Source organism: Dermacentor andersoni, chromosome 2 (genome assembly GCF_023375885.2).
Source record: "Dermacentor andersoni chromosome 2, qqDerAnde1_hic_scaffold, whole genome shotgun sequence".
NCBI classification, from domain to species: Eukaryota; Metazoa; Arthropoda; class Arachnida; order Ixodida; family Ixodidae; genus Dermacentor; species Dermacentor andersoni.
Window position 1 is genome coordinate 13,361,004 of NC_092815.1, and position 27,394 is coordinate 13,388,397.

At 45.4% G+C, this 27,394-nt stretch overlaps 1 protein-coding gene across 1 annotated transcript in view; it reads right to left on the reverse strand.

Annotated features, from left to right (window-relative positions):
- Window positions 1–27,394, reverse strand: part of Mcm7 (minichromosome maintenance 7) — a 53,849-nt gene that overhangs the window by 4,287 nt on the left and 22,168 nt on the right. Inside the window, exons 8-13 of the mRNA XM_050190092.3 lie at window positions 17,472–17,553; window positions 11,630–11,761; window positions 11,410–11,493; window positions 10,326–10,537; window positions 8,558–8,739; window positions 2,845–3,100 (exon numbers count right to left, since the gene is read on the reverse strand). Of these exons, the coding sequence (XP_050046049.1) occupies window positions 2,845–3,100; window positions 8,558–8,739; window positions 10,326–10,537; window positions 11,410–11,493; window positions 11,630–11,761; window positions 17,472–17,553 (948 nt within the window). The remainder of the gene's footprint in view (window positions 1–2,844; window positions 3,101–8,557; window positions 8,740–10,325; window positions 10,538–11,409; window positions 11,494–11,629; window positions 11,762–17,471; window positions 17,554–27,394) is intronic.

Sequence of the window (27,394 nt, forward strand, 5' to 3'; positions counted from 1 at the left end):
TCAGACTCGCTGCTGCTCGATCCATTGATAAAAGCAGCCACAGCGGAAGCGCGAGATCTGCAATCTTTTGAAGCGAGCACACACTCCCAGACGTGGCCATTTTTGCTTTCTACTTTGACGATCGTGAAAACTTCGGGGCGTGTTCAAAAATCGCCGCTGGGGGGGGGGGGGGGGGGGGGGGGGGGGGGCGAACTGCTTAGCAAACAAAAATATTGTTCTCCTCCTTCATGTCCAATAGCGCAATGTGTCCGTGAGCAGTGCGGAAGGTATCGAAAGCGGCGATATCGAAATTATTGTTATTAGGCTAACGATGCCCAATGGGCGTGGTACGGAATGAGTCAAGCATACGCTGGCAGCAGGAAAAATTTTAAGTACAGTGGAACCCACTTATAACAATTGTAATGAAGCAGACACGCCCCTGTGTATGTGCCGACTGAAGAGGAAGACGAAGGTCCGTGCCGTGATCGCCGGTGAGTGCCGTGCTACGGACAGCCCTTGCAGTGCCTTCCTGTAACTAGCGTTCCAGCAACATTGACAACATTGCTGGAATGCTAGGTATATTCTCCGATCAATTCAATCTTAACTGAAAGTCCTGGCCGGCGCTGATACATTTCCATGGGCCCAAATTTCGATCCTAAAATTGGTATTAGCCAGACAATCCCAACTTGGCTGATCAGCATGTACACACCTAACCCTAACGGTGACCCCAGTGGCAACTCCAACAATGGCAGTATAGGGTACAGTGAATGCGCCAAACGAAATTTTCAGTCTATGTACCTGTGCCATTTGTACCTACGTACCTGTGCAAGTTTATTTCTGCAAGATATTCTCTTCACCTACACAGCCATCCAAATACAGTTAAACTTCAATACAACGAAGCAGGTAAAATCGGCAATTTACTTCGTTATGTTGAAATTCATTGTATTGAAATTTGACCTCTTGTGCAAGTAGTCACCAATTGATTTTTCTTGCACGGAAAGGGGCTGCAGAATGTTCTGAATTATCGGGCAATCGAAAAAAGGAAATTTGAATGAGAAAACAAATAATTTTGGTGAATATGAGAGTCAGCGACGAATGATACGGTTTCCTGCTGCGTTGACGATATCTTCACATAGGCGGTACGAATTAAGCGAAGCCAGCTACGCTTTCGCATTCACTTTGGCCCCAAGGCTGATAGCGTCGCCTGTACTGGGATGACGCTACCATGAAAAGCGCCAGCAGCAGGAAGGGAGTGTATGCTTCGTCTGCCTCTCGCTCCAACGGGTCACCGAACCTCTAGCAACTTACGCAACCATCAATACTAAACATGCGGAAAGACAGCCTACATGATGTTACACCGTCTTGGCACGGCCACTTTTTGCACATGCGGCAGATTACCTAGAAAGCAGGGTGCATAGCTGCGTATGCACTCAGCCATGCGCAGGCACAGCCGAAACATGCGCCAGAAATCGCATTACCGCGAGCCTGCTCCCCTCCCTCTCTTTCTCTGGGGAGACAGCACTCGTGTGTGAAGTCAGCATCTTTCTTTCTCACCCTCGCAGACTTTCAATCGCACCTAAAGCACAATGTGTGTGGGGCACAATATGATCTTATTGCTCTTGAACTTTATACGGAACATTATGCGGCTTGACTTCGGCGGTCGCTCTTGTCCCGTGATGCGATTTGAGAGGTGCGTTTTCAAGCAGCCACTTGTAATTCGATCGTTTGACTATCTGCGCGGAAGTTTCCATTTATTGTCTCGGCATTTCCTTGCTGTGGAAGCGAAATTTCGTTATATTAAAATCGCATAAACACACTTTATATATTGAGGTTCTAAATACATGGTGTTCTATGAACAAGAGGTTATGAAAAGTTAAATACTTCGTTATATTGAGAATTTCGTTATGTTGAAGTTTGTTATATCGAGGTTTAATTGTACTAATAGAAATCTGCAGTGGTTAATCTAGGAGACTTTTTAAGTAAGCAGTTTTCTTTCTTACAGCTGGTAACAGCTGGTAAGAGAAAACACATAAAGTAACAGGATGTAGTACCTAAGTATCATGCCGCTTCAAATATGCACATTTTCCAAAAGTTCGAGCTTATATATTACATTATGCCAGATTTTCTCTACAAGAGCAACCAACGTGCACCGCATGTAAAAGAATTCAGGCAAGCACTCTGCTCACGCTAAAAGAAGGCTGGCTACAGCCAGGAAAGCTGAAGGACTACTAAAAAAACCCGGCCTGTTAAACAAATTAGAACGTAACTTCTGAGCAAAATATGTTCTCCATACCAATGTATTAAATTTGCTGAAAAGATTTAGTACAGGCTTAAAAGCTAAAATTTCGACAGCACTGCAACAGGTTGCGTTAACTTCAAAGTGAACGATGTCTTCAATCAAAGTTGTAATTTATTACATCCAACATTTTGGAGCACTCTTGACTGGAGCAGCTAAAGACCAACTTGAGAAAATGGCCTTTTCTGGAGTTCTAATTCGTACGAAACGTGCTGAACAACACCAATATCCTGAACACTGTTCTCCATCACTGTCACAGGAAGCACAACGATAGTTGCCTGCAGACCAAAGTGTATCACAGTCACAACTCTCAGATGATAGCAAAACAAGGTCTGCCCTAAATTTTCTCCATTCCAAAAATTCTGTTGCACGCAATCCACTAATTACTGAGAGGGGAGCCCACTTGTCTCTGAGAAAGCAGGTGTAATAAATTATCACTTTGGCCAGGAGACACTATTCATTTCGTAACAGTAAACTTGTCATAGGATGCTCAAGGTAATTATCCAGAAGCCAACATACATGACAGAAACACATTTAAAAAATAAAAGATACTATGAGAAAGTGCATACCAGAGCAGTGGCAAGGCGTAGAATGGCTAGCAATGTTCTGGGTGACATGAAGGTAGCATCTTTGCTGTTACGTGCTTCCTTGCGCATCTCAACATATGCACTGACAATGTAGTCTGTCAGTTCCTCAGGAACCACAGGTTGCTTACTTTTACACAGTGCAATGTAACGCCGCATGAGACGCATGTCCAGTGGTTTATGGGTGCCCTGTGGTGGCTCTGAGCAGTTCTTGTGCACAAAAGTGATGTGGTTTGCCAATCTGAGAAGAGGGATGCAAAGAAGAGCATAGCATTGAAACATTGTAACATATACTCAAATGACATGAAAAAATGGACGGCCATGCGACTTTGACGTATCAAACCACCACCTTCATTCTGTCAACGCAGAAACAGTGCCAGTACATGGTCATTTTCACTGCTGTATAACTGTGGTGCAATTTGAAAACAGCCAGCACTTATACAACTTGTGAGCCTCACACTTCAAACTGATTGCTTCTCTTTAACATTTGTCAGTGAAAGCATCTCGGAAAGCGAGGAGAGGCAACAGCTGCTGCTGAAGCCTCAACTTGGCCATTTTCAACCATGGAGCTACTCAGTACTGCTAATGCTCAACTCAACTGTGCTGCTGCCAGGTGCACTTAAGGTTCTTAAGCTGCTATTAGTACATGTTCAATGACAATGTAGACAATGTAGACACCACAAGACAAATTTGCTTCAGTGCTCATTGCTTTCAACAGTCAACAGCAAGTTAAACCATGTGGTGGAGCTTCCATTCTGGTTTGAAAGGGTTCATCACAAATAAAATTGTTTGTTAAAGGTGCCCTGAAGTGATGCTGTTAAATACAATAGAACCACAACTATAAATTTCACATGGGACATAAGAAAGAGCAAGGAAATTATAAGAGCCAGGAATACATTTGGACCTCGTTATAATGAAATGGGATATTGACACAAGGATGAGGGTTTTCTACACCGCAGGAACGCAAGCGCAAAGGCTGGCATCATGAAGACGAAGTGCGTCAGCTGCAAATTCTCTTCTGGTCCGCCAGTATAGACACCACGTCTATTTTGCTAGCCTCCACCTTCAACCTACGTTACAATATAACAAAGTTTAACCAAGGAAAATAGTCCTGCCTATGAATATAACGAACTGGATTTGTCTCCAAAGCTAAAAAATACCCGACCCTTCTGCACAAAATATATTTCTTGCCACGGGTGTCAGCACACATACGGAGCAGATGCTAAAAAATCCCATTGAATACGCCATTGAGCAACACTGGAGTTTTTCACTGCCGAGAGAGACAGCTCCTTAATGGCAGAAATGTGGAGAGGTCAGCCTGAGTGACGTGCTTCTAGCCTGCTACTCCACTCTGGGAAAAGGGTTTGAGGGAACCAATGCAGATAGGATGTGAAAAGGAAGCAGGATGGTATGGTGAAGTTAATGACAAGAGCTGCACACTACAATGTTTTAGGCAAAACTTACATACACACTTCAGTGTGCGTAGCTACACATAAGCAGCTGCTCATTATTCCCATCCCACTTTTGTCTCTCATTGTGGCGCCACACAGGCTGGTGTAGCTAGGCATGGCCTCAGAGATTGCACCAATGCAAATCTCGGAGGCCAAGCCTAGCTGTTCCCAACCTGCATTAGCCTACGCGACGCACATTAGAAAGAGAAGTACAATGGCGATGGTGAACCACTGCTTGTGTAATGCGGTGCAAAAAACGAGTGCATCCACTTCTCTCAATGTGGCACACCGCACAGGCTGGTGCAGCTAGGCGTGGCCTCCAAGATCACATCAGCACCAATGCAATCTTGGAGGCCAGAGTCAGCCAAACCAAGCTGGTGAGGTTCGTTAGCCTCCTCAGTCACACAGTGGAGCCACGTGTGAGCAGTGGATCAGTCTGGATTATCTGTGTCGTCAGTGTGCCGAGTGCTGCTTGAACACGACAGACTTTGCTCGCGTCACAACGTGCAAGCTATTTGCTTCGACCGCTTCACCAGTTTCATAACGCTATGGACGAGCCAAGTGGCAAGTGGCCATGCAAGGGTTCCATGGGCTTCAAAACCGCCTTCTTCTATACGTGTCTAAAGTTCTGTACCCCATGGGGCATATATTAAAGAAAAGCACAATAATGGATATAACGAAGTCATTTGGGCTCTCCCTTTAACTTCGTTATAATGAGGGTTTTACCGCACAATATTGACAATGTAAGAGAACATTGTAATTCACTTGGCAGTGGCACAATTTACAAAAGAAAAGAAAAACACTATGGTTTCTTAGAAAGAAAACTTTGCAGTGCAAGACAAATTTGTCTTTGTCCAAGGATCAAAGTGAAGACCAATGCCTTTCCAAGGCAGCCCACCTGACGTGACCTAACCAGGAGGCTAGAAGAATGTAGCGCAAGACCAACTTAATCGGCAACTTGAAGCGCAGGGACACTGGATATGGCAAATCAGTTCTGTGAGAATTCACAAGGTGTAGGTAGTTTCATGAAAGGGGAAGTTATCATCACCTGACAGTAGCATGAAGCTCCAAAGCACGGGTTTTGTTCTTAGCTTCACGCCACTGTCAGGCGGATGGCAATTTTCACTTTTATTAAAAATTAAATTCTATGATTTTACATGCCAAAACCAAGATATGATTATGAGGCAAGCTGCAGTGGGGGTCCTCCGGTTCATTTTGTCTACCTGGGTTCTTTAATGTGCTTCACCTTCATGAAAGTCCTCCACCTTATGCATTCCCACAGAGTTGATTTGCAGCATAAGGGAGCACATAGGCTGTGGCTGCACAAATGCAACAATTAAGAAAATTACCAGGGTTCTCTAGTATCAAGTACCTGCACAAACAGAACATTTAAGCCTCTAAATGTCACAAAAATAAAGACGATTTCCGTTTATTTGACCCTGACAGGACTGGCGAAGCTGACAGAATGATCCAGCAAGTCGAATTAAGCAAGATCCAGAAAAAATATCAGAACACAGAGCTGACTCATTTGGCAATATTTGCTCAAACCAAAGATGTGCCTGCTTTCCATGTATCCAAAGCACACAACTGACACAGAGATAACATCGAAACTCCTAAACAAAGTAGAAATCTATCGCACCCTATTTTTTAGCAAAAAAAAAAAAAAAAAAAGAGGAAAAGGTAGGGGGGAGAGGGGCCTACGGTCTAACGTGTTGCACAGTGGCGGCCGATTTCCTAAAGTCAGTTTCGCTGCAATACAGCCATATAACCCAACCACACTAGAGAAAAAATGTGTGCTGCAAATGCTGTCGCAAGGCAGATTTCTTGTGCCCTGGAAAGTATGGGCGCTGGACTGCTTTTTAATGACTTGCTGTGTGCCATGGACGGAGGAGGCCAATGAGAGCGGCAAAGCATACGAACGCCACAACTGTTCGTTTCGGCCCGATGTTCTTAGGGCAAAAAATAAGCTGTGTTAGAATCTGATAAGTACTGCAATCAGACATTGTGAACTACTGTTATTGTTTGAAAATCTTCCTAGGACAGGCTAAAAATAAGGCATTTTCAATAGGAAATGGCTTGTGTTCAACTCATTCACTGTCCCCTAAGCTTCACCGAGACGCACGCTGCCACCAAGGGGTCGCTATTTGGGTCCCCACAGAGTCAGGCGCAAAAAATCTAATTAACTGGAGTCGAATAAACGGAAGCCTAATGTATGTAAGAAGTTTTTAATAAGGCCCCATTCGTTGCTGTATAGTATGCCACAATTCAAGAAAAATATACCGTATTTATTAGAATCTAGGCTGTTAGTTTTTTTCAAGTAATCATATAGCAAACTCTAGGTCGGCTTAGATTCGATGATTTTAAAAAACACGGCAGTTAGTACAGTCAACGACCGATTTTTCGGACCCTCTAGGGAACGTAAAAACGTCCGAAAATTCAGGCAGTCTGAAAAAATGAATGCATGCAAAAAAACGCACCCTTTTTATTTTTTTCTCAGATCTAGAGGTAAAGGGCGAAGTAACAGGCTTCCGAAACCCTGCCACAGCATCAGTGAAGTGGCTATAAAAAGAGGCGTTCAAAAACTCTGTATGCAGCCGACTGCCGGTTTATTATGTACATGTGCATCGTCGGGCAGGCGGTGTTATTGCTGCAGTGGCTTGAAGAACTTGTTCATTGTTGTTTTGACGGCGTTCCGGTTGCATGCGATCATATTCGCCTCGATCTGAGCAAGGGTCATGTCAGCACTGTACACCGATGAAAGAGTCAACAGTGCTCGCGTCAACTCGGCGCCTGTAGGTGACGCAGGCATTGGCTCCTCATTTTCAACATCGGAGTCTTCTGAATCCCCCACAACCCGACGGACTATTTCCTCGTCAGTCAGTTCTGCACGGAAGTCGAGCTCGTTGTCAGCGTCAACAAACTGTTCAAAAGTTATTTCCGTGGGTATGGAAACCCCAGCAGAGCGGAGGTCGTTGATCACGTCGTCCGACGGTACTGCTTTCCGCGCTTCGATGCCATCGGCGAGGACGATGAAGACGGAGTGGGCGCCATCAAAGGCAAGCGAAATCCCCAAGTTGCGAACAGTGGAGTTTGCTCACGAGCGTCGAAGCACCTAGGCCTAGCGTTGCAGAGCACACTTGACACAAGACAACCACACACCACGCTAGCCAAAACGTGGCCTGCGCAAACAAACAAACAAAATGGCACCGCTCCGGAAACTCCGCCGGAGGCGGAAGTGCGGCGATGAACATAGCCAGCGTGGCCAGACCAAATCGGTGTGTGACGACTAGATTCGGCTAGTTGTGCTTCAAAGCGGTGATATGCTTCGGCTGCAAGTGGATTTCCTTCTCAAGGGCGCTGCGCGAGGAGCCAAAAATTCCTTCCGTCCGTCAAAAAGTCTGGAAAATTGGACGGCGGAGGGTTCGAGCGTCCGAAACTTCAGATGTCCTTATACATTGATTCTATGGGGCTCGTGGCGGTGCCGCGAAGACGTCCGAAATATCAGGCATGTCTGAAAATTTGGGCGTCCGAAAATTCAGTCGTTGACTGTAATTGAAAATGAATGGCAGATAGCTAGCGCAATCTAGAATAGTCAGTATCACAGCTGCTACTAGCCACGCCAGAAGCCAAATGAAGCACACAAGCGATGTCACCATTTTGACCTGTGTCTTATCGGCGTGTGGTGTGGCGTTATCGTAATGGCACCAACCAGGCGATGCCACTATGGTGCCACTTTCAAACGAAACGTTGTGCTAGCTGCAGAGGCAACATCATACATTCAAGACGGCTGGGCCTTCAGCATCGATGAAAAAAACGTCCGTTGTTGGAGGGGGCAACGGGTGACGCTTTTTGCATGTGCCGCAACGCTATGCAAGCGATAATGAAGATAAGTGCACGATAACAGAGAGGAGCTGTTCACCAAGATCGTGCTGCGTTTCGAAGCGTGCGAGCCATGCCGCACTGTCTGCGCATGTGTGGGCGCGCGCGTACGCAAGCATACGAGGCTAGCAGCGATGATGTAGAGTGAGCTCGGCATGTCCTTACTAAGGAAATGCTGTTTTCATTTTGTGAACACTGTCCTCACTTTCTTTATCAGACAGCATACGAAGCAAGTTCCTTTTATTTTTTCTGGCCTCGGGCACTCGGAAGTCGGCTTAGAATCGGGGCCGGCCTAGATTCGAGTAAATACGGTAGTATAAGAAAACTGCTATGGTATTTGTTACACACAATAGGCAGGCTAGACACACCTGAGGTCGTTTTCTCGGTCAGGTTTGTCCTGGATGAGCCACAATAGGTCAAAACGTGATAGAAGCGCAGCTGGCAGTTGAACATTCTGCTCAATGGTGCGTTTTGGGTTGTAGCGACCGTATGCAGGATTGGCTGCTGCCAGAATGGACGTGCGTGCATTCAGAGTTGTCATAATGCCAGCCTGCAGCAAGCAATAAAAAGGTATGAAGCATCAAACACTATTGCTGCAACGACAGCTTTCCTTATGCTACAGTTGAACCTCGCAATAACGAAATCAGCGGGAACGAAAAAAAATTCACCTTTGCGAGAATTTCGTTGTTGCGAAATGAGACAGCACAGATACACAATGCATCGCAGAACAAAACTTTACAGTCAAAATTCCGTTAGCCTTCTTTGGAAGCTTGTTTGAGGATATAGAGCCGCATAGCCGACAGTACGAAGTGCGCCGATCAGCAGTGGCAGCACTGCCGTGGAGCAGTATTCTCGGTCAATTGCTTTCGGAAATACGATCACTTTTGAGAGATTTTGTGTAACTTGGCCACGGTCGCAGAGCAACAGCACTCCAATCATGCAGCAGCATTTCTCCAGAGCATGCTGTCGCCCATAGGCACTGATGTGCCGGGGCCAAGTACGAAAGTGATCGTATCTCGTATACCCGAAGGCAGTCGATCGAGATTACAGCCCCTTCGCACAAATTCACGTATGGCACCGAATCCTCACACAATGCCTCACAGGTGGCAACAAAACTAGCGTTCTTGAAGCAAGGAATGCATATTCCTGGGCGACCACTCAATCACGGCCCAATGCGTGGCACATTACGCTGCAACCGCTATAAACAATTCCAAGTAAGTAGGACATGGATTCCCTTGTTTTTGCTGCATTTTTCTAGCCGAGGCGCACATTATGCACTGCACTAGGTGTGCAAAAACAATTGTTACATGTCGGTAGCTATACATGTGCCGCTTCAAACGGGCGATCAACAAACAAGACAGCAGCGTTGACGTGTTCCGGTGCAATTGCTTCTGGAGCTTGGTCGCTTTTGCACATGTTGCACAGCCCAATGCACATGTTTGGGCGGTGCCCAAACATGTGCATTGTGGTGGTAGGTTACACAATTTTTTAGTGCTAAGCAATCGCATTTGAACACATTTTGGAGGCCGCTAGCCTTGCGCGAGTAGGTAATATGCGAGGTTACGTTCTGGCAAATTTTGTTGCTGTGGGATTATAGCACAATGACATTTCGTTCTCAAGAGGTGCAAAATGTATTGAATCCTATGGACATTTGCCGGGGATGCGAAAATATTTTGTTGGAAGAATTTCGTAGTCACAGGATTTCGTTATCACAGGTTTCGACTGTACAACAGCCCTAATGTAAGGAAAGTTGACAGCCTAAGTTGAGCCTTGTTTGGTTACTGAACACTTGCGTGCTCAGAAAACACCAAGTTCTACCCAGAGCACAAGATTATTTGATGCTAAAGTTAAATTAAATTCTAGGGTTTTATGTGCCAGAACCACAATATGATTCTGAGGTATGTTGTGGCAGAGGAGTCTAGAATACCTTTAGCAATCTGGGGTTCTTTAATGTGCCCCTAATTATAAGCATTCATTCATACTAAAGCTATTACAATATGCACAAGAGCTTCAGAGAACTGAACATTGCACCCAGCATCACAAGTAACAGTGCTGAGAGAACAATTTTAAGGTGACATAGCAGTAATAAAGAAAGGAAACAGAACAGCTTCAAAGGTGACAAGTAGATGGCTGCACCTTAGCAATAGAGATGGTCTGCTGCTCCATGACCTCATGTATTGCAGTACGATCACTGTCCATCATTTTGTCAAACTCGTCAATGCAACAAACGCCCCGGTCGGCCAGCACAAGTGCACCTCCTTCAAGTGTCATTTCACCTGTCAGTGGGTCCTTCATGACGGACGCAGTCAGACCAACACCAGATGAGCCACGACCTGTTGTATACTGACCTGCAAAACAAAAATAGTCAGGTGTGCAATTGTCATCAGCTGCATTTGTATTAATGAACAGTGTAAGCGATAAATCCATGGTGCGGAAGCACCATATGACCTTTTCCCAGTATCACGAGAAATGAGACTGCAACTTTCAAGCACACCTTTCATGTAGTTTGCCTGAATGCCACGCTCCATGATACAATTTAGTTGAAAACTGCAAGACCGCTTGCATAAATTAAACAGATCTGAAAGCAAATGTCAGCACACTTGTCCAACACATTCTGCTGCTGCTTGGTGCGTTGAATTGTGCAATAAATTTACAGAGCCAACCTTTTTCATAGTTCTGCTACATAATAACTACACCAGGGGAGGTGTTCCGTAAGCGTCCACCTAGTGGACATGTCCATTTCGTCTGCTGCTGAAGTGCTGATTGACTGTGGCACCTGGCTGCTGTGCACACGCAGCCCACCCCAGCCAATCGGCACTTGAGAAGCAGATGAAATGGACATGTCTACTAGGTGGACTGTTACGGAACACCTCCCCTGGTTCAGCAAAAATTTATACATTTCAACTGCCACATTTGGAGCCTGTAGAAAATGCACCTGCTGAAAATGTTAGGTATCTAGTAGTCACAGTTGGTTCTAACCTGGCATGAAACAAGCGCATAAAAAGATCACAAAGCAGTTGGCTATATTGTGCGTTTCCACCTGACATCAGAAGCTTTACACTAGCACTCCCAAGAATTTAAAGTTCTTTTGCTTTTTCCCAGCATTGCTTTGAAATCCTCATGGAATGACGCAATAATAAACTAAATGTGGCTTAATGGCCACCGAATGTAGTGGCACGCAGGTACTTATTAAGAAGTAATCAACATGACCTTAACTTACTTCTTGGTGCAAGTCGATCAATGTAAGACAGCAACTGTGACTTCGCCACGCCAGGGTCGCCCATTAAACAAATGTTGATGTTGCCTAGAGGAGAGGGGAAATGAAAAAACACTCTGCAAACCAGACAGGCACCGATATCCCTTTGCTGATTTCGCCACAAGTAGCATGCACACAAGCAAGAGGTCTGATTTGAAGTATCAAATGAAAAAACAGAACTCACCTCTAATCTTCATGCCATTTGGGTTGCGGTCGATGCCTCCTACAAGCAGAAGCAGCAGTGCTTTTTTGACATCTTCGTGTCCATATATTTCAGGTGCTATGCTGCCAGCCAGCTTGGCATAGAAGTCAGGTTCTGATCAAATTGAAAAACAAAAGCAAAAAGCTAACCTTCAAAGCTCGTAATTCAAACACTCTTCAATTTAGCAAAAATTTTAACTACAGGAACCAACGACCACAGAGAGAGAGCATGACACAAGGACAGGTACAGACTTGCAACTAATTTTTATTACACAAAGACCACAAGTAAGTACAGTCCAGAAATACACCATTGCGCATGTGCAGCAAAACCCAAAACGCCAAAAATAACTTTCTGTTCAGGCAACATGCAACCTAATTAAGCTCTTCAATAAACCTCATCTCACTGTTGTGCAGCTAAACTGAGGTACCGCTGACACAATCAGGTGCCTTCCTTCTTATATGGCATGTCTCGCGTATCTCCTTCGCCTGATAGCCGAGCTGTGCATTGATTAAGTACTGCATTGATGCATGGCCTCCATGATTGCCATAGCGCCCAGTAATAGGTGGCGTCCAAATCCACGCCTTATAGGGTGGTGCCCTCTGCGTCTTGAATGTGGACCTTAAAGGCTATGCTCTTGTAGGCTGAATAGCAGCAGAAGCAATTTTGCGAGCCGGAACACGTCATAGACATCAGGTTTTATCACTATCGTCGGTGCCCATACAATTTTAAGAGACTACAGAGATAGAAAAATTGTTCTAAATATTTCTATTTGCTTTCCAGAGAAACCACAGCACATTTAAACGCTTCAAATGGTAGGCTTTCTATTGCACTAAAAATACTTAAGTAGACAGTCCGTTTAAAAAATTTGTCATTTTTGGCTTGTCCTGTTACATTTGTTTTCTTTAAATACTTTCAAAACCATCAATACTGAAATTCAAATTGAAACTAATATCAAATACAGTAGAGTCCTTACAACAGACCCTGATAATCTGACAAAAAATTTCTGTTTTATCCGAAACGTCCCACTCCTAAACATTGGTTGCAATGTGTAACAATGTTATTGCAAAGAGTGAGTGACAAACGTCCAAAGTAAGAAATTAAGATAATAAAAAAGTCACAGTTTTACTTGAGAGTCAAAGCATCGGTTGCAATAGCAAATTAGTAGACAGCTATGCTAAGTAAGGATAGTAGTTCTATCAGCCATATAAACTTGTAAACATTTGCTTACTAACTAAATTAACAAGCACGGTGTCATGCGTGCACACGCAAACATCAACACATCTCGCTCGATGACCGCAGAAAGTTGCTGTCAAAACGTTGGAGTGAAGAGTTGGAGAAGCGTGGCAGCAGCAGTGAGCAAATTGACCTTTGTGCTGTCTCTCACTTCAATGCAAACTAAACGTCGAAAGCACAGCGCATACAAAGCTACCGGCACTCAGCACACTTTGTCCACATCGCACATCGCTTTCAAGATATGGGGCCTGCAAAGCAGCAGCCACTGGAGTGCCACCCGACCTAGTGCCACCCGATTCATGGCCGATCCCCCATAGTGGGTTGAGCCACACTCATAAGCACCAAACCAGACCAAATTTGGTGCACACAGTTGTGTCACAAGAGCCCGTCTGCATTTTCCATCTTATGTAAATAAGGTGCTGAGACTGTGCACATACATTCTGACTGTGAGACACTGCACTGCCATTAGCTTGGCCGCCTCTTCTGGCCTTGTGGAACAACTGACTTTACAACCAGTAAACGGGTATTAAAAGCCAACTGCAATGAAATCTCACTTGAGCTCAATTTGTTTTAAATGGATAGCAGACATTACCAAAGTGACTGCAGCAAAGCCAGAAGTCTAGCAACCATGGAACAAATTTAACTTAGCTGCATATAAAGGCTCGCCACACAGCTACCAATAGGGTGCATATGACATCAATCTCAGACTCGCATGCAGTACATTGGAAGCTATCTCAATGGTATTTGTCTTTAAATGCCAACTGCAACAAAATTTCACTTGGGCTAAATTGACTATAAATGCCTAGCCGCAGGGCTGGTAATTGCCTAATTTTGTTATTATCAGCTATTAAATAGCGCCTATGCGGACGACGCATGTACCTGGCAGCAAGGCGGTTGCAGTTCGGATGTGGCAAATATTGAAGAACCATACGCAACTGTTGATCTCCAAGTTGCGCCATTTTGCGCCAAGGGAGCCAGGCACATTGCTTGCTCATCATTTGCGAGTTGATGGGCGTCTCTCTCGGCCTGCGTTCTCCCTATTGCGATGTGATTTGAGTTGTTGCAAGAATGCCGACATGTGCGTTGCCGTCGGCTATGTACTAGTGCACGAGAAATGGCTGTGCAGTACACAACACTGAGTAGAGGTTGGCCGAACACACCCTTCCTGTTCCAGCTTTCAGAGGGAAAGCATGCACAGTGACACAGCAGACAAGTGCAACGTGGACCAGCCAACACGCACAAAGCATATAAACTGCAGTTGACGAAGTTGCACAAGCTAAATTTCAACCGCAGTCACTTACCCATCAAGATTTGCTTGGCAAATGCTTTCTCAGAGTGACTGTAAGTACTATATGTCATGCACGAAAACCAAAGGTAGCGTTCAAAGGTAAGTTCTGTTCAGGGGCGATATTATTGAGCTATCATTTCCAGTAGTGCATCATCTTCAAGATATTTCATGTGTCTCTACATCAGACACGTCGAAGTACAGTCAAATCCTGATATAACGAATCACGTGGGGCCACCGAAAATCTTTCGTTATTCTGAAAGGTCGTTTGAGTGAAGGCCCCAAAATTGACCATTCCGCCCATCAGTTCATAAGGCCTGAACATTTGAGCTATCCATAAAAACGTTGCCGTTGGCTCTTGGCCCTCGCTGTTGCTGTTTTCCATAGATTTTGTCGCCACGCACCATTGAAGCAACTTATAGTAAGAGGGAAGCGCACAAAGAAGACGCCGACGCTGAGAAAACTGCTGACAAAAGGGAAGCTCCATGCTGCTTCAAAAGCGCAATGTTACTTGTTTGTTTCCACATTCCTTGCCGTGGACACCGCAACTGTCTTACTCGAGGCGGACACCTGTACTATCCCAAAGTGCAAGCGTGCGTAGACAACACCGCCCGGAAAGTGCAAAGTGCAACCGTGTGGCATCCCAGCGAGTATGGTCACAGAAAGAGGCTTGCGTAGGAAGAAGGGCAAAAAAAGGAAGAGACGCGCCTCTGATGCTAGGCGACGCTTGCCTGGGCAGACTATGCACTCGTAAAACCTGATGCGTTGTCACCTCTGGAATTGATTTTTAAAAAATTCTCTCCCGCATTTTTTTATTGAGCACTGTTTCAGCTTTCCTAAACCCGTGCACCGCGGCATCCACTTTCTACGCCTTGTCGTCTTCTAGCCTACTGTTTCAGTTGCCGTGAAAGATACGTGGAAATCTAATAATCCCTAGATTTTGGAGTATTAGTTCATAGTACTGAGGCATTGTTAACATGACATGAAGACTGAATAACAATCATTATTCTGAAAAGTTCAGTATTCTAAAGGTCATGGTACTGAAATATTTTTACGTTGAAGCCATAAGAAGTCAGCTGGGGATTTCTGAAAAGTTGGTTAATCTGAAATGTTTGTTAATCTGGTGTTCGTAGTAACAAGATTTCACTGTAGGCGAACGAAATCCTTTTTGACGCAGGGCTAAAAATGAGCAGCAACTACACGCTACATTTGTCACAAAGGAGAACGCGACATGGCGGCCATGGTGTAGATATGGCGGCAAGCCATATAGCAACGCAATGCCGCCATAGCAAAATGGGCAAAGTTTTATCACAGCTGCAGTCCGGCCTGTCTGGCCGTGAGTTCACGCACACTTAGCACAGAGCCCCTCTAGCCCAGCCATGCCAAGCCTCAGCTACTTATTATCCTTTATACTACAGATGGCGGTATTTGTCTAATCAGATGACGAGTCTGACACTTCCAGCGTGCCAGGCAGTGGTGGTGAAGTCGGATACATCCTGCCGGAGACGCTACGCGTGGATCGCGCACAGACTATATTGCCACACTATATCGCACCTTTATTTTAGCCACCCCAATGAGCTGTTCTTCGAGCAGAGGCAGAACACATTAAGGCCCTGCTGTTGACCGTAGACTACCAGATAAAGTAAAGCAGCTGGACTCGCAGAATACTTCACATTAGAGAGTTTCAGTTTAGGGGACGCAAGCGGCTTGCGTACACAACTAGGGGCGACGGTACTGCGCACGCGCAGACCGCTACGTCTGCTTGTTTCCTTGGGTTGTTTGGCCGGCCGAAAACATTGCTGCCCCTAAGTGGTCACGTTACCCACGTGACTCTCGCAGTGTAGGAGAACTTACGAGTAGCTAGCGGGTAGATAATCAAATAAATATTTTGCCAAGTGTCGACAGACGCCGTTTTTATATATATATTAGAGAGGTTTAGCGTGTCCGGTATTCGAGTAAACGAAGTTGGGGCATTGGGGCGGAGCCATAAACGGGATCGGCCTGCATCGTGCATCCACCTGGCGGCGCAAAGCTCAAACGGACAAAAGCAGCTAATATTGCTGTAACCAAGTATATTCTACTTCGCTGCTGGTGTAAATTTTCGGCACTGGCGTAATTGTGTTGCTGCCAAAAATTTCTACCCTCAGCAAAGTAAAATACAATTGGTTACTGCAATATTAGCTGTTTTTGTCTGTTTGAGCTTTGCACCACCAGGTGGCTGCAACATGCAGGCCGCTCCCGTTCCCAACGCCCCAGCCTGGGTTTACCCGAATACCGGACACTCTAAACCTCTCTATTAACTGCTTTTAAATAAGAATAGTTTTATGTGCTTTACTTCATATGCTTGATTTCATGTTTTAAAGAATGATAATGCAGCAAAGATCAGACGTTGATGGCGCTGCAAGCGCATGCGGCCTCACTGCGGCTTGCGTTTGGGGCCGCTAACCTATAACGTGTTTCTGCTTGCGTACGCAAATGCACCCAAGCGCTAGGGGCCCCAACGCCTTGCATCTCCTAAACTAAAACTCTCTATTAAAAGAACATTGCGGGCGCGCAACAGTGTTGTCACAGCGCACGAAGCGGCTAACAAAGTATACAAACTCTGTGGCTAGCAGACGTGTGGGACCCGTTCGCTGATACAATGGCACGGACTACAAGCAAGGAAGGCAGACACAAGACAGCACAGGCGCTGGTTCTCCATTCTTCACTGTACATCACTTCCGCCGAGCAATAATGGCGGCATTCCTTTCAGTTTCGGTATGAAAAACATTGATTTTTGCTAGCTCTTTGTGATGCACTGACCTGTATTTCAAGCGTACGATTTTGCACAGAGGCTACTGCATGTCTAGATACTAGGCTTTTTACGCAGTTGAAAATTTCGTTGCAGTTGGCCTTTAAGACACATTGCAACACCTTGTAAGTGCATCTACAAGAAGCATACAATGAGTTTTAAGCAGTAAAGAGGCACACCGGTTTGAGCAAGTTGGTTCTTTGTCACTTTTGGTGAGCTGTAATGGCAGTGCATTTTCCAGTTTCAATAGAGAACACACGGATTTTTCCGAGTTTCTGATGCACCAATTTGCGTTTTACAATCAGTTTTGTGTTGAGCCTTCTCTGTAGCTATCAGCACAATTTTTTTTACACAATGCGAAATTTCACAGCAGTTGGCCTTTAATAGAAGTCAACAAAAAAATAACCCATGACTTAATACCATGCATATTTAACAAAGCAGAGCAACAAGGCTTCGAAAATTTTCTTGGCGGTTTACTCTTGACTAAACAACAATTTGCAGGCATTATTTCACACCTGAGAGTGCCTCCAGCTCCTCAGGCATCATCATGCTGTCGTCCAGTTCATCATCTTCCATCTTATTCATCTTGACAATCCTCTGAATTTTTGTGAAAACAAAAGAATTAAAACAAGTAAGCATCACCAAAAGAATGCAGCCCAAACAAAGTACCTCTCCTTCTAGCAGTTAATATATATAAACAGGATGATGAACAAAAAAGACAAACAACAAACAAAATTCGGCAATGACATCTACTGAAAAAACTATTTGTAATTGCAGTGTTTTTTCATCAAGTCTGAGGGTTGGTTCAGAACCCAGGAAAACACAGTACGCAGATAGCATACAGTGCTGTGACCATTTCAGCCACCAATCTTGCAAGCGGGGCACAAGGTTACCTTGCTCTCAAATGCTCTCTTTTCAACAAGAGCCTGCTCCTCACTCTTTTCTGGACAGTTTATTTTGTAATATCATTTCCACACGCGGCTGCTATTGGCCACTAGCTGACATCAATCAAAGGGGTGTTTGGATCAGTGTGCTTCTTCTTAATGTTGCTGCACATATTTATCGACGCAGTTTAATAAACAGGCTGAAACAAACAAAAACCTGCTTTTGAATTTCTATAATAATTACGTACTTCCAGAATAAGCCGCCGATTGTTTGCTCATGCTTGGTCACGGCCACCTGCATAGGAATTCAACTTTGGCCACCCTGCTAATCACAGCCGTTGGGTCTAGCTAATTTCGAGTAGTTTCGGACATGCACTCAACTAGCCTCGAGCCACACGAAACTTGAAGCCAGACCACACGCTAGCTTACCAGCGTGCGCTCACTCCTGGCTGCTCCTGGTTAGACGTCTTGGCAGATTTCACTTTGTAATAATTGAGCTATTGATAGCGTTTCAAAATGTGCAAGTTGGATGTGACTATCCATCGGTCAAGCTGATGCAGGACAAAGCCAGTCCGCACCACGTAGCACTGCCAGGCAGGAGCATGAGTGCACACTCTAACCTCGTCATGCACAAAACAAACCCTGCAGTTGCATATAGCTGCGATGTGATACATAGTGTCACACAGTAGTGACGGTGACGAAAGCAGCAAAACTGTGACGAAACTAGCGTTTTATTGGGCGAACCTGTGCCCTCAAAAACAGGCTACACTGGAAGAACAAAGCGTCAAACACAGTTGGTGATCGGCGAAAATCTGATCTGCTGGTCAAGCGCGTCAGCTTGCATACAGGAGTAATCGAAGGTTCCAGAAAAATCACTGGTACCCACGTGTCTTCCACAAAGTTCTACACAATTCGTGTCACACATGCAACTAGATTACACAAGCTTCAGCCACTACAGACAGCAGATAGAACCATCAATAACATTCAAGAAACTTCTGATACATGCGGGCACATCCTGCGCTGAGCAATAACATTTGTTAGACAGTGAAAAAGCGGTCAATGCCCCTCTCAAAAAGCACCGTCCCGATGCTACAAACAGGACAGCAAAAAACAAAAGTAACAAAACAACAAAGGAACAAAGTTTAAAAAAATAAAGTATAAAGTTCAGCTATGCAAAGCCCCAAAGTTCGTTAGAGCTGGTAGAACAGCTTAAAGGAGTACTGAAACAAAAATGTGCGATCTTGTTTTTCTGCTGCAATAAGGCTAAACCCCATGAGCGCGATTTTGTGCGCGACAGCGACGAGCGACGGATCGGGCCGTCGCGTGAACAGATCGCTCGGTCTTGTCGCGCGATCGCTCGGTGCTGCAAATCTAGAATTCGTCGCTCGTCGCCCGGAAGTGCTATGAGCGGCTAGCCGGAACTGGATGTACAAAACTCAAGTACTTCCGATTGTCGCAGGGAACGAGCAAACGATTGAATTTTTATACGTGCAAGGATAAGAACATACTGCAAAACTTTCAGAAATATTTTATGCTGCTTTTTACAGTAAAACACATCAACTTAAGGTAATAAAGCACGCGTCACGCTAGTTTCGGCGCCTATATTGCTGCCCTGATACCGGCAACACTGGGGAGACGTCGCTCGAAGTCATCGCTCGCATGGGGTGCAACTTGTAGGCAACGAGCGAACGCGACAGCCATCTCCATCGCGTCGCTTATCGCTGTCGCGTGCAAGATCGCTTGCATGGGGGTTTATACTATAAGAAGCTAATGACCCAGTAATCACGGCAGGGAACATCAGTGGCTTCAGAGTGCAACAGGTAATTATTTGGAGTCTTGTTTGTAGCGACCAGTCCAAGTATCGATTTCAGGGAGCAACGAGATCACCCAAAGAAGCAATGTAAACACAGCTGGGCACATGATAGCACAAAACTGTGATGTGTGAACGCCACTGCGCTCACCGGCGTGCAAGCTTCGTGTCACTTAATATGCCTGCATGTGCTTTTCGAGGTCCTCGCCATTATCGTCATCCTCATTTTTGTCGTCCATCGACGACTATTTCCTGCAGACGGAAGTCGCTGCCATATTAGACTTGGCCAACCACTTTTGACTGGATCCACTACAAAGCAGCGGCTCGGAAAGTACGGCTAGGGACAGCTATCAATTGCGTACGCACCACTACTAGTAGCACGAAATTTGTTGAGGGTGCTTTGGTAATGAAGCATATTCCAGAGCAGGATACAAGATGGGGTAAAAGTCAGCACAGCTACAGGCTTCAGGCTACAGGCCGGAGATAGGCGGCGACGTCGAGATTCTCTTCGCCGGTGACATGCGGCAACATGGCGTCAAGAGTCGTTGTCGGGTTCCTTCCATAAATTAGCTTGAACACCATCATTTGAGTTGTTTCTTGCGCTGCCATGTTATAAGCGAAGGTTACATACGGCAGGACTGCACCCCACATCTTGTGCTCGACATCAATGTACATTGCTAGCATGTCGGCGAGGGTTTTGTTCAGGCGCTACCCTTAAGCCCATTCGTCTGTAGGTGGTAAGCAGTTGTCCTCCTCTGGCTTGTCTGACTATACTGCCAAAAGGATTGGGTGAGCTCTGCTGTAAATGCCGTTCCTGTGTTGGCGATGAGGACTTCTGGGGCACCGTGTTGCAGCAGATGTTCTCGATGAAGGATTTCACCGCTTCAGCTGCACTACCTTTTGGCAGAGCTTTCGTTTCAGCGAAGCGGGTGATGTAGTCCGTCGCCACAATGATCCACTTATTTCCAGATGTTGATGTCGGAAAGGGCCCCAAAAAATCCATCCCGATCTGCTAAACGGTGGGCAAGGAGGCTCGATCGGCTGCAGTCCCAGACCGTCGTCCCGGACCATTGAGCAGGCTAAAACACCTGCCCACAGAAGTTGGACTTCTACCTGAGACAACGAAGATTGTGGCCAAGTCTACAACCCCGATGGCAGCCCCAGCATCCCCTATCGTGCTGGCAAGGCTCAGGGAGCCACCAACATTCTGTGGATCAACAGCTGAAGACCCAGAAACCTGGCTGGAGACCTACGAACAAACTGCGAGTTTCAACAACTGGCACTCCGATGACAAGCTTGCCACCAGAATGAGGTTTGAGAACCGGGAGTCAACCCTGACAACATGGGACCTGTTCCGTAGTGGCTTCCTGCGAACCTTTACGAGTGTCGTGCACAAGGGTGAGCCCAAGCTCTACTAGAAACCCACATGCAGCTGCCAAACGAGAACATCGCAATCTTTGCTGAGGAAATGACTCGCCTCTTCTGCCATGCCGACCCCGACATGTCTGAAGAAAAGGAAGTTTGGTTCTTGATGCGGGGTGTGGAAGAACAACTCTTCACTGGATCAATACGCAACCTGCCCAAGACTGTCACTGATTTTGTTTCGGAGGCCACAGCGATAGAGAAGACGTTTGAAATGCCCACCAGGCAATATAACCAGCCTCCACTGACAACAAACTCCGCCGAAGCTCAAGCGCTACACGCTGGTGACCTGCACAAGACGATAAGAGCGGTCGTATGGGAAGAGCTACAGAAGTTCTACCCAAGGCCACAGCCCCAGGTGGCGTCGATTGCTGACATACCGTATTTACTCGCATAATGATTGCACCCATGAATTTTGTGGTCGAAATTCGATTTCTTTTATTTCTCGTGTAATGATCGCACCCTGAACTTACCGCAGCGATATGTCGTGTGCCAAGTCTAACTAATAATGATCGCACTTACCATCTGTCGACTGCTATGCGAACAACTCTTCAAGACAAACCAAGCGGTCTGCACGCACCAAACATTCTTCAGCAGATGCACCATTTCATTCTTTTCATCACTTTCCGCACTTCCATGACAAACAAAAAGCTGCAACCAAACTTGTCTTTATTATGTGTAGGCTTTATAATGGTTGTGGTCAACAATAACAAAAAAGGTGCCTTTTGATTCTCGTCTGCACTCGTGGGCACGCAACAAACCGCGAGCGGCAACGATAGCAGCCACGTTTACACTGATATGTTGGAAGTGTACCCTATTCATACGCCGACGCTTGTAACACAGCTAAGATATTCGCCCACCCTTAGCGGAAATGTGCTGTGTTAGGATAGTAGTGAAGACAAATGCCGCAATTTCCGCCGCACGCCCGCCATGTGTTTCTGTCCCCTTAAAGTGGACATGGCTGCGTTATTGCCACGAACTTGCCAATATTAACAATATTATTCATCATTGATACTGAAGAAACTGTTTCAATGCACGTAATGTACTCACGAGACGAAAAAAAATCGCGTTCGACTTGCTCCGCCAGCCGCCATTTTTTTTTTGTGTCCCGCACTACATACAGTGGCAGCCGCCTATTTGTTGACCTGTTGCCATGCCGCAGCAAACGCAGGATGAAGAAAAACATTTCTTTTTGTGGGAAATTTAATTTGCGTAACGATCACACCCCTGAATTTGTGTCAATTTTTTGTCAAAAAAGTGCGATCATTATGCGAGTAAATACGGTAGTTAAAGAAGAGCTTAAGCCGTCGCCCAAAGGAGATAAAGAAATACATGTGACAATAGCGTTGATACTGCAACCATCGCGATGAGTCCAATGGCTGAGAGCACTACAGTTCACTGAGGACAACTATGTTTGGCACGATTGGGCTGTCATAGGCGCGAAAATCAGAAACTGTGCCACCTATGTGAACACTCAAAATCAAATTTGAACTGCACGCCACAGTGATGTTCAGTAGGCAGACTGTTGTGGGCACACCCAGCTCCACTGCAGCCTTCGCAGTGCAGTTCAATGAAGAAGGAATGGAAACACCACGAACACTATGATTGCCCCTAACTCCGCTTCTGCTGAATGCATTGAAGAACTTTTTGCAACAAAGTATTTCTGAAATAGTCTAATTGAACTTCGAATGCATTTCTCGACTTCTATAAGAAGTGGTTCAGGGCCCCTTTAAATGCGAAAACATGTGCAAAGATCAGCCCAATTAGCCACCAATAAGCACACGGATCATGTCGAATATGCGGCAACGTAATTCAGGCTGCTTCAACAGCTGCCACTCCAACCCGCAAGCATGATCTTGGGACCAATCACTGATGAACCACCCGTACAGACATATTAGCGGCAAGCATTTCATGGCAGCTTGGGGCTCATTATCACAACGGCCACACTGCCTAGGCCACCAGGCTTAATCAGCACTGCTTCATCGGGTGTCAGCGACTACAGTTAGGGTTCGGTGCCAAATTGACACAGATCTAATCGCAGCAGCCATGCGACACTCGGAAAGCCACCGAACCACCTCGTAAATGAAAGCAAATGCATGGGATAGCAACAAAGTTGTTCCCAGCGGCCATCTTTGAGACGCACTGTACGTGTACGGCACCCTTTCGTTACCAACGCCGTTCATTGCCGCACATCATTATCTTCTTGCAACTTCGAGCAACTCCTTGCAAGACTATAGCTTTGGATTTACACAGCGGATACGAAAGCATCATGGGTGATTGCATGCATTTACACGGACAACGGATGAACGAGGGCGGGTATGGGGTCATGCGAGCTTTCTGTGAGCCTTTAGATTTCATAATTTGACCAGCGGCAACTAATGCCGAACCTCACAATGAAACAGCATGGACCGCGCCTGCGTTTTACCGTCAGTGCCGGCTACGCACGAAACAATGATCAAGTCACATGGTGCACAGTCCTTTCACCTGTCGCATAGATTGGCCTCATGATAAACCATCTGTCGTAAAGTTCTGTAGTCAGGGTGTCTACCAAGTTGACATTTCCAAATTCCCTGAGTTTCCCAGGTTTTCCCTGAGTGCTTTTGCAATATTCCTTCAGTGACACAGAACTTTGTTTTATGTCTAGACGGGCTCCCTACATCATGTCGCCCAATGGTGTCACCCTCTGTAAGCATGTTAAAAAATAAAAAACAACTTAATCCAGTTTGAATAGTAAGGGGCAGTGTTTATCTTATTCAAAAAGAAAACAGAAGGGAGGGGTTAGTAAAATGCACAGCGAATAAAACCTCTTCGAAAGAAATAGTAAAAACTATTGCAAATTGAGTCGAACATTCTCAAGTACGAATAAAAGAGATGCATGCAGACTATTTTCGAATATGAGCTACTACTATCAACTGATAGCAAGCTAATTCGTATGAGGCCCGAACTTTATCACAAGTCAGATTCTCTCGCAACAGCTGGTAAGTCAACCTCAACTGTCCTGGCATACTCTCAGCGTGCGCACATGGTCTCAGTGTTGCGTTCCAGTGTTTTAAATTAAAAGTTTTTATTGCTTGGATGAGGGACACCTGCATATCGGTGTTAGCCAACGCTTTGCTTTTAGAGTGCAAGCTCTTCCAAAAAAGCAGCAGAATGCTTCCTTTCCCATTCATTTCTGAATGCGTAGGTCCTTTGTCTTCTTGTTTTCCTTTGGCTGCGCGTTCGCCACATGGACTATTTGAAGCATCCTCTTGGACATTTGTGTACAGTCAGCGTCCGATTTTTCGGACTCCCTAGGCGCCGCGAAAACGTCTGAAAAAATTAATGCATGTCTTTTACAGGCCTTAACGGCTCAAATCGCCACAGGCACGCCCGAAAAAGTTCTGTAGGACTGCCAGTACACTTATTAGGCATATCGGTGCTCGTAGTGTGACAGAAGATGGCGAGCGCATGCATGTATAATCAGGGTCTACCAAGTTGACATTTCCAAATTCCCTGAGTTTTCCAGGCTTTCCCCGAGTGCCTTTGCAAAATTCCCTGAGTGATACAGAAATATGTTTTATGTCAAGACTGGCAGAAACCATATCGCCTGATGCTTTCACTCTCTAGTAAGCACACGGAAAAAAAAAAAAAACTTAATCTAATTTGAATACCAAGGAGTAGTGTTTATGTTATTCAAAAAGAGAATAGAAGGGAGGGGTTAGTAAAATGCACAGCAAATGTCTTCGAAAAAAATTGCAAATCGAGTTGGACATTCTCAAATACGAATAAAAAGGAGATGCATACAGAACTTTCGAAGTTAATCAACAAGCGTAAGACAGCTGACATAAGGAAGTATAACATGGATAGAATTGAACAAGCTCTCAGGAACGGAGGAAGCCTAAAAGCAGTGAAGAAGAAACTAGGAATTGGCAAGAATCAGATGTATGCGCTAAGAGACAAAGCCGGCAATATCATTACTAATATGGATGAGATAGTTCAAGTGGCTGAGGAGTTCTATAGAGATTTATACAGTACGAGTGGCACCCACGATGATAATGGAAGAGATAATAATCTAGAGGAATTTGATATCCCAGAAGTAACGCCGGAAGAAGTAAAGAAAGCCTTGGGAGCTATACAAAGGGGGAAGGCAGCTGGGGAGGATCAGGTAACAGCAGATTTGCTGAAGGATGGTGGGCAGATTGTTCTAGAAAAACTGGCCACCCTGTATACACAATGCCTCAAGACCTCGAGCGTACCGGAATCTTGGAAGAACGCTAACATAATCCTAATCCATAAGAAAGGCGACGCCAAAGACTTGAAAAATTATAGACCGATCAGCTTACTGTCCGTTGCCTACAAAGTATTTACTAAGGTAATTGCAAATAGAATCCGGAACACCTTAGAGTTCCGTCAACCAAAGGACCAGGCAGGATTCCGTAAAGGCTACTCAACAATAGATCATATTCACACTATCAATCAGGTGATAGAGAAATGTGCGGAATATAACCAACCATTATATATAGCTTTCATTGATTACGAGAAAGCGTTTGATTCAGTCGAAACCTCAGCAGTCATGGAGGCATTGCGGAATCAGGGTGTAGACGAGCCGTATGTAAAAATACTGAAAGATATCTATAACGGCTCCACAGCCACTGTACTCCTCCATAAAGAAAGCAACAAAATCCCAATAAAGAAAGGCGTCAGGCAGGGAGATACGATCTCTCCAATGCTATTCACAGCGTGTTTACAGGAGGTATTCAGAGAGCTGGATTGGGAAGAATTGGGGATAAGAGTAAATGGAGAATACCTTAGTAACTTGCGCTTCGCTGATGATATTGCCTTGCTTAGTAACTCAGGGGACCAACTGCAATGCATGCTCACTGATCTGGAGAGGCAGAGCAGAAGGGTGGGACTAAAAATGAATCTGCAGAAAACTAAAGTAATGTTTAACAGTCTCGGAAGGGAACAGCAGTTTACGATAGGTAGCGAGGCACTGGAAGTGGTAAGAGAATACATCTACTTAGGACAGGTAGTGACTGCTGATCCAGATCATGAGAGTGAAATAATCAGAAGAATAAGAATGGGCTGGGGTGCGTTTGGCAGGCATTCGCAGATCATGAACAGCAGGTTGCCATTATCCCTCAAGAGAAAAGTGTATAACAGCTGTGTCTTACCAGTACTCACGTACGGGGCAGAAACCTGGAGGCTTACGAAAAGGGTTCTACTTAAATTGAGGACGACGCAACGAGCTATGGAAAGAAGAATGATAGGTGTAACGTTAAGGGATAAGAAAAGAGCAGATTGGGTGAGGGAACAAACGCGCGTTAATGACATCTTAGTTGAAATCAAGAAAAAGAAATGGGCATGGGCAGGACATGTAATGAGGAGGGTAGATAACCGATGGTCATTAAGGGTTACGGACTGGATTCCGAGGGAAGGGAAGCGTAGCAGGGGGCGACAGAAAGTTAGGTGGGCAGATGAGATAAGGAAGTTTGGAGGGTCAACATGGCCACAATTAGTACATGACCGGGGTAGTTGGAGAAGTATGGGAGAGGCCTTTGCCCTGCAGTGGGCGTAATCAGGCTGATGATGATGATGATGATGACAGAAGCAAATATTTTCGAATATGAGCTATTTATATCAACTGATAGCAAGCTCAGTGGTATGAGACCCGAACTTTGTCACAATTGAGATTCTCTCTCAATAGCTGGTGCGTCAACCTCAACTGTCCTTCCATACTCTCAACCCGTGCACGACGCCTCAGTGTTCTGTTTCACTGCTTTGAAGAGTTTATTTTGGTTTGGATAAGGGACATTTGCATCTCGACATCAGCCAACACTTTGTTTTTTGAGCTCAAGCTCCTTCAAAACGGCAGCAGCACGCTTCCTTTCCTGTTCATTCCTCAATGCGTTCTTTCTGTTCTTGTCCTCCTTCCGCCACTCGTTCGCCCCACGGACCATATGAAGCATCTTCTTGGTCAGTTGCACAGTCCAAGTCCGATTTTCCTAACTCCCTAGGGGCCACGAAAACATCCGAAAAATCGGCCAGTTGGAAAAAATTTATGCATTTCATTTGCTCAAACCGCCACACATCCGAAAACGCTTTGAAGGTCTGCCGGTACACGTAATAGGCATATCGGTGCTCATACTGTGACAGGAAATACCGGGTGCACACGTGTATAATTGAGTACTAATAGATACAGTGCCCCGTGGCAATAGCCCCTTCTCACGCTTGTAATGCTTCACTGCAATACTTTTGCGTATCCTTCACCAAGTAACAATTCTGTAAGGAAGCGAAGCTGGCTTTCGGGAACCGGCATTAAGCAACACACCGTGATTTCCAA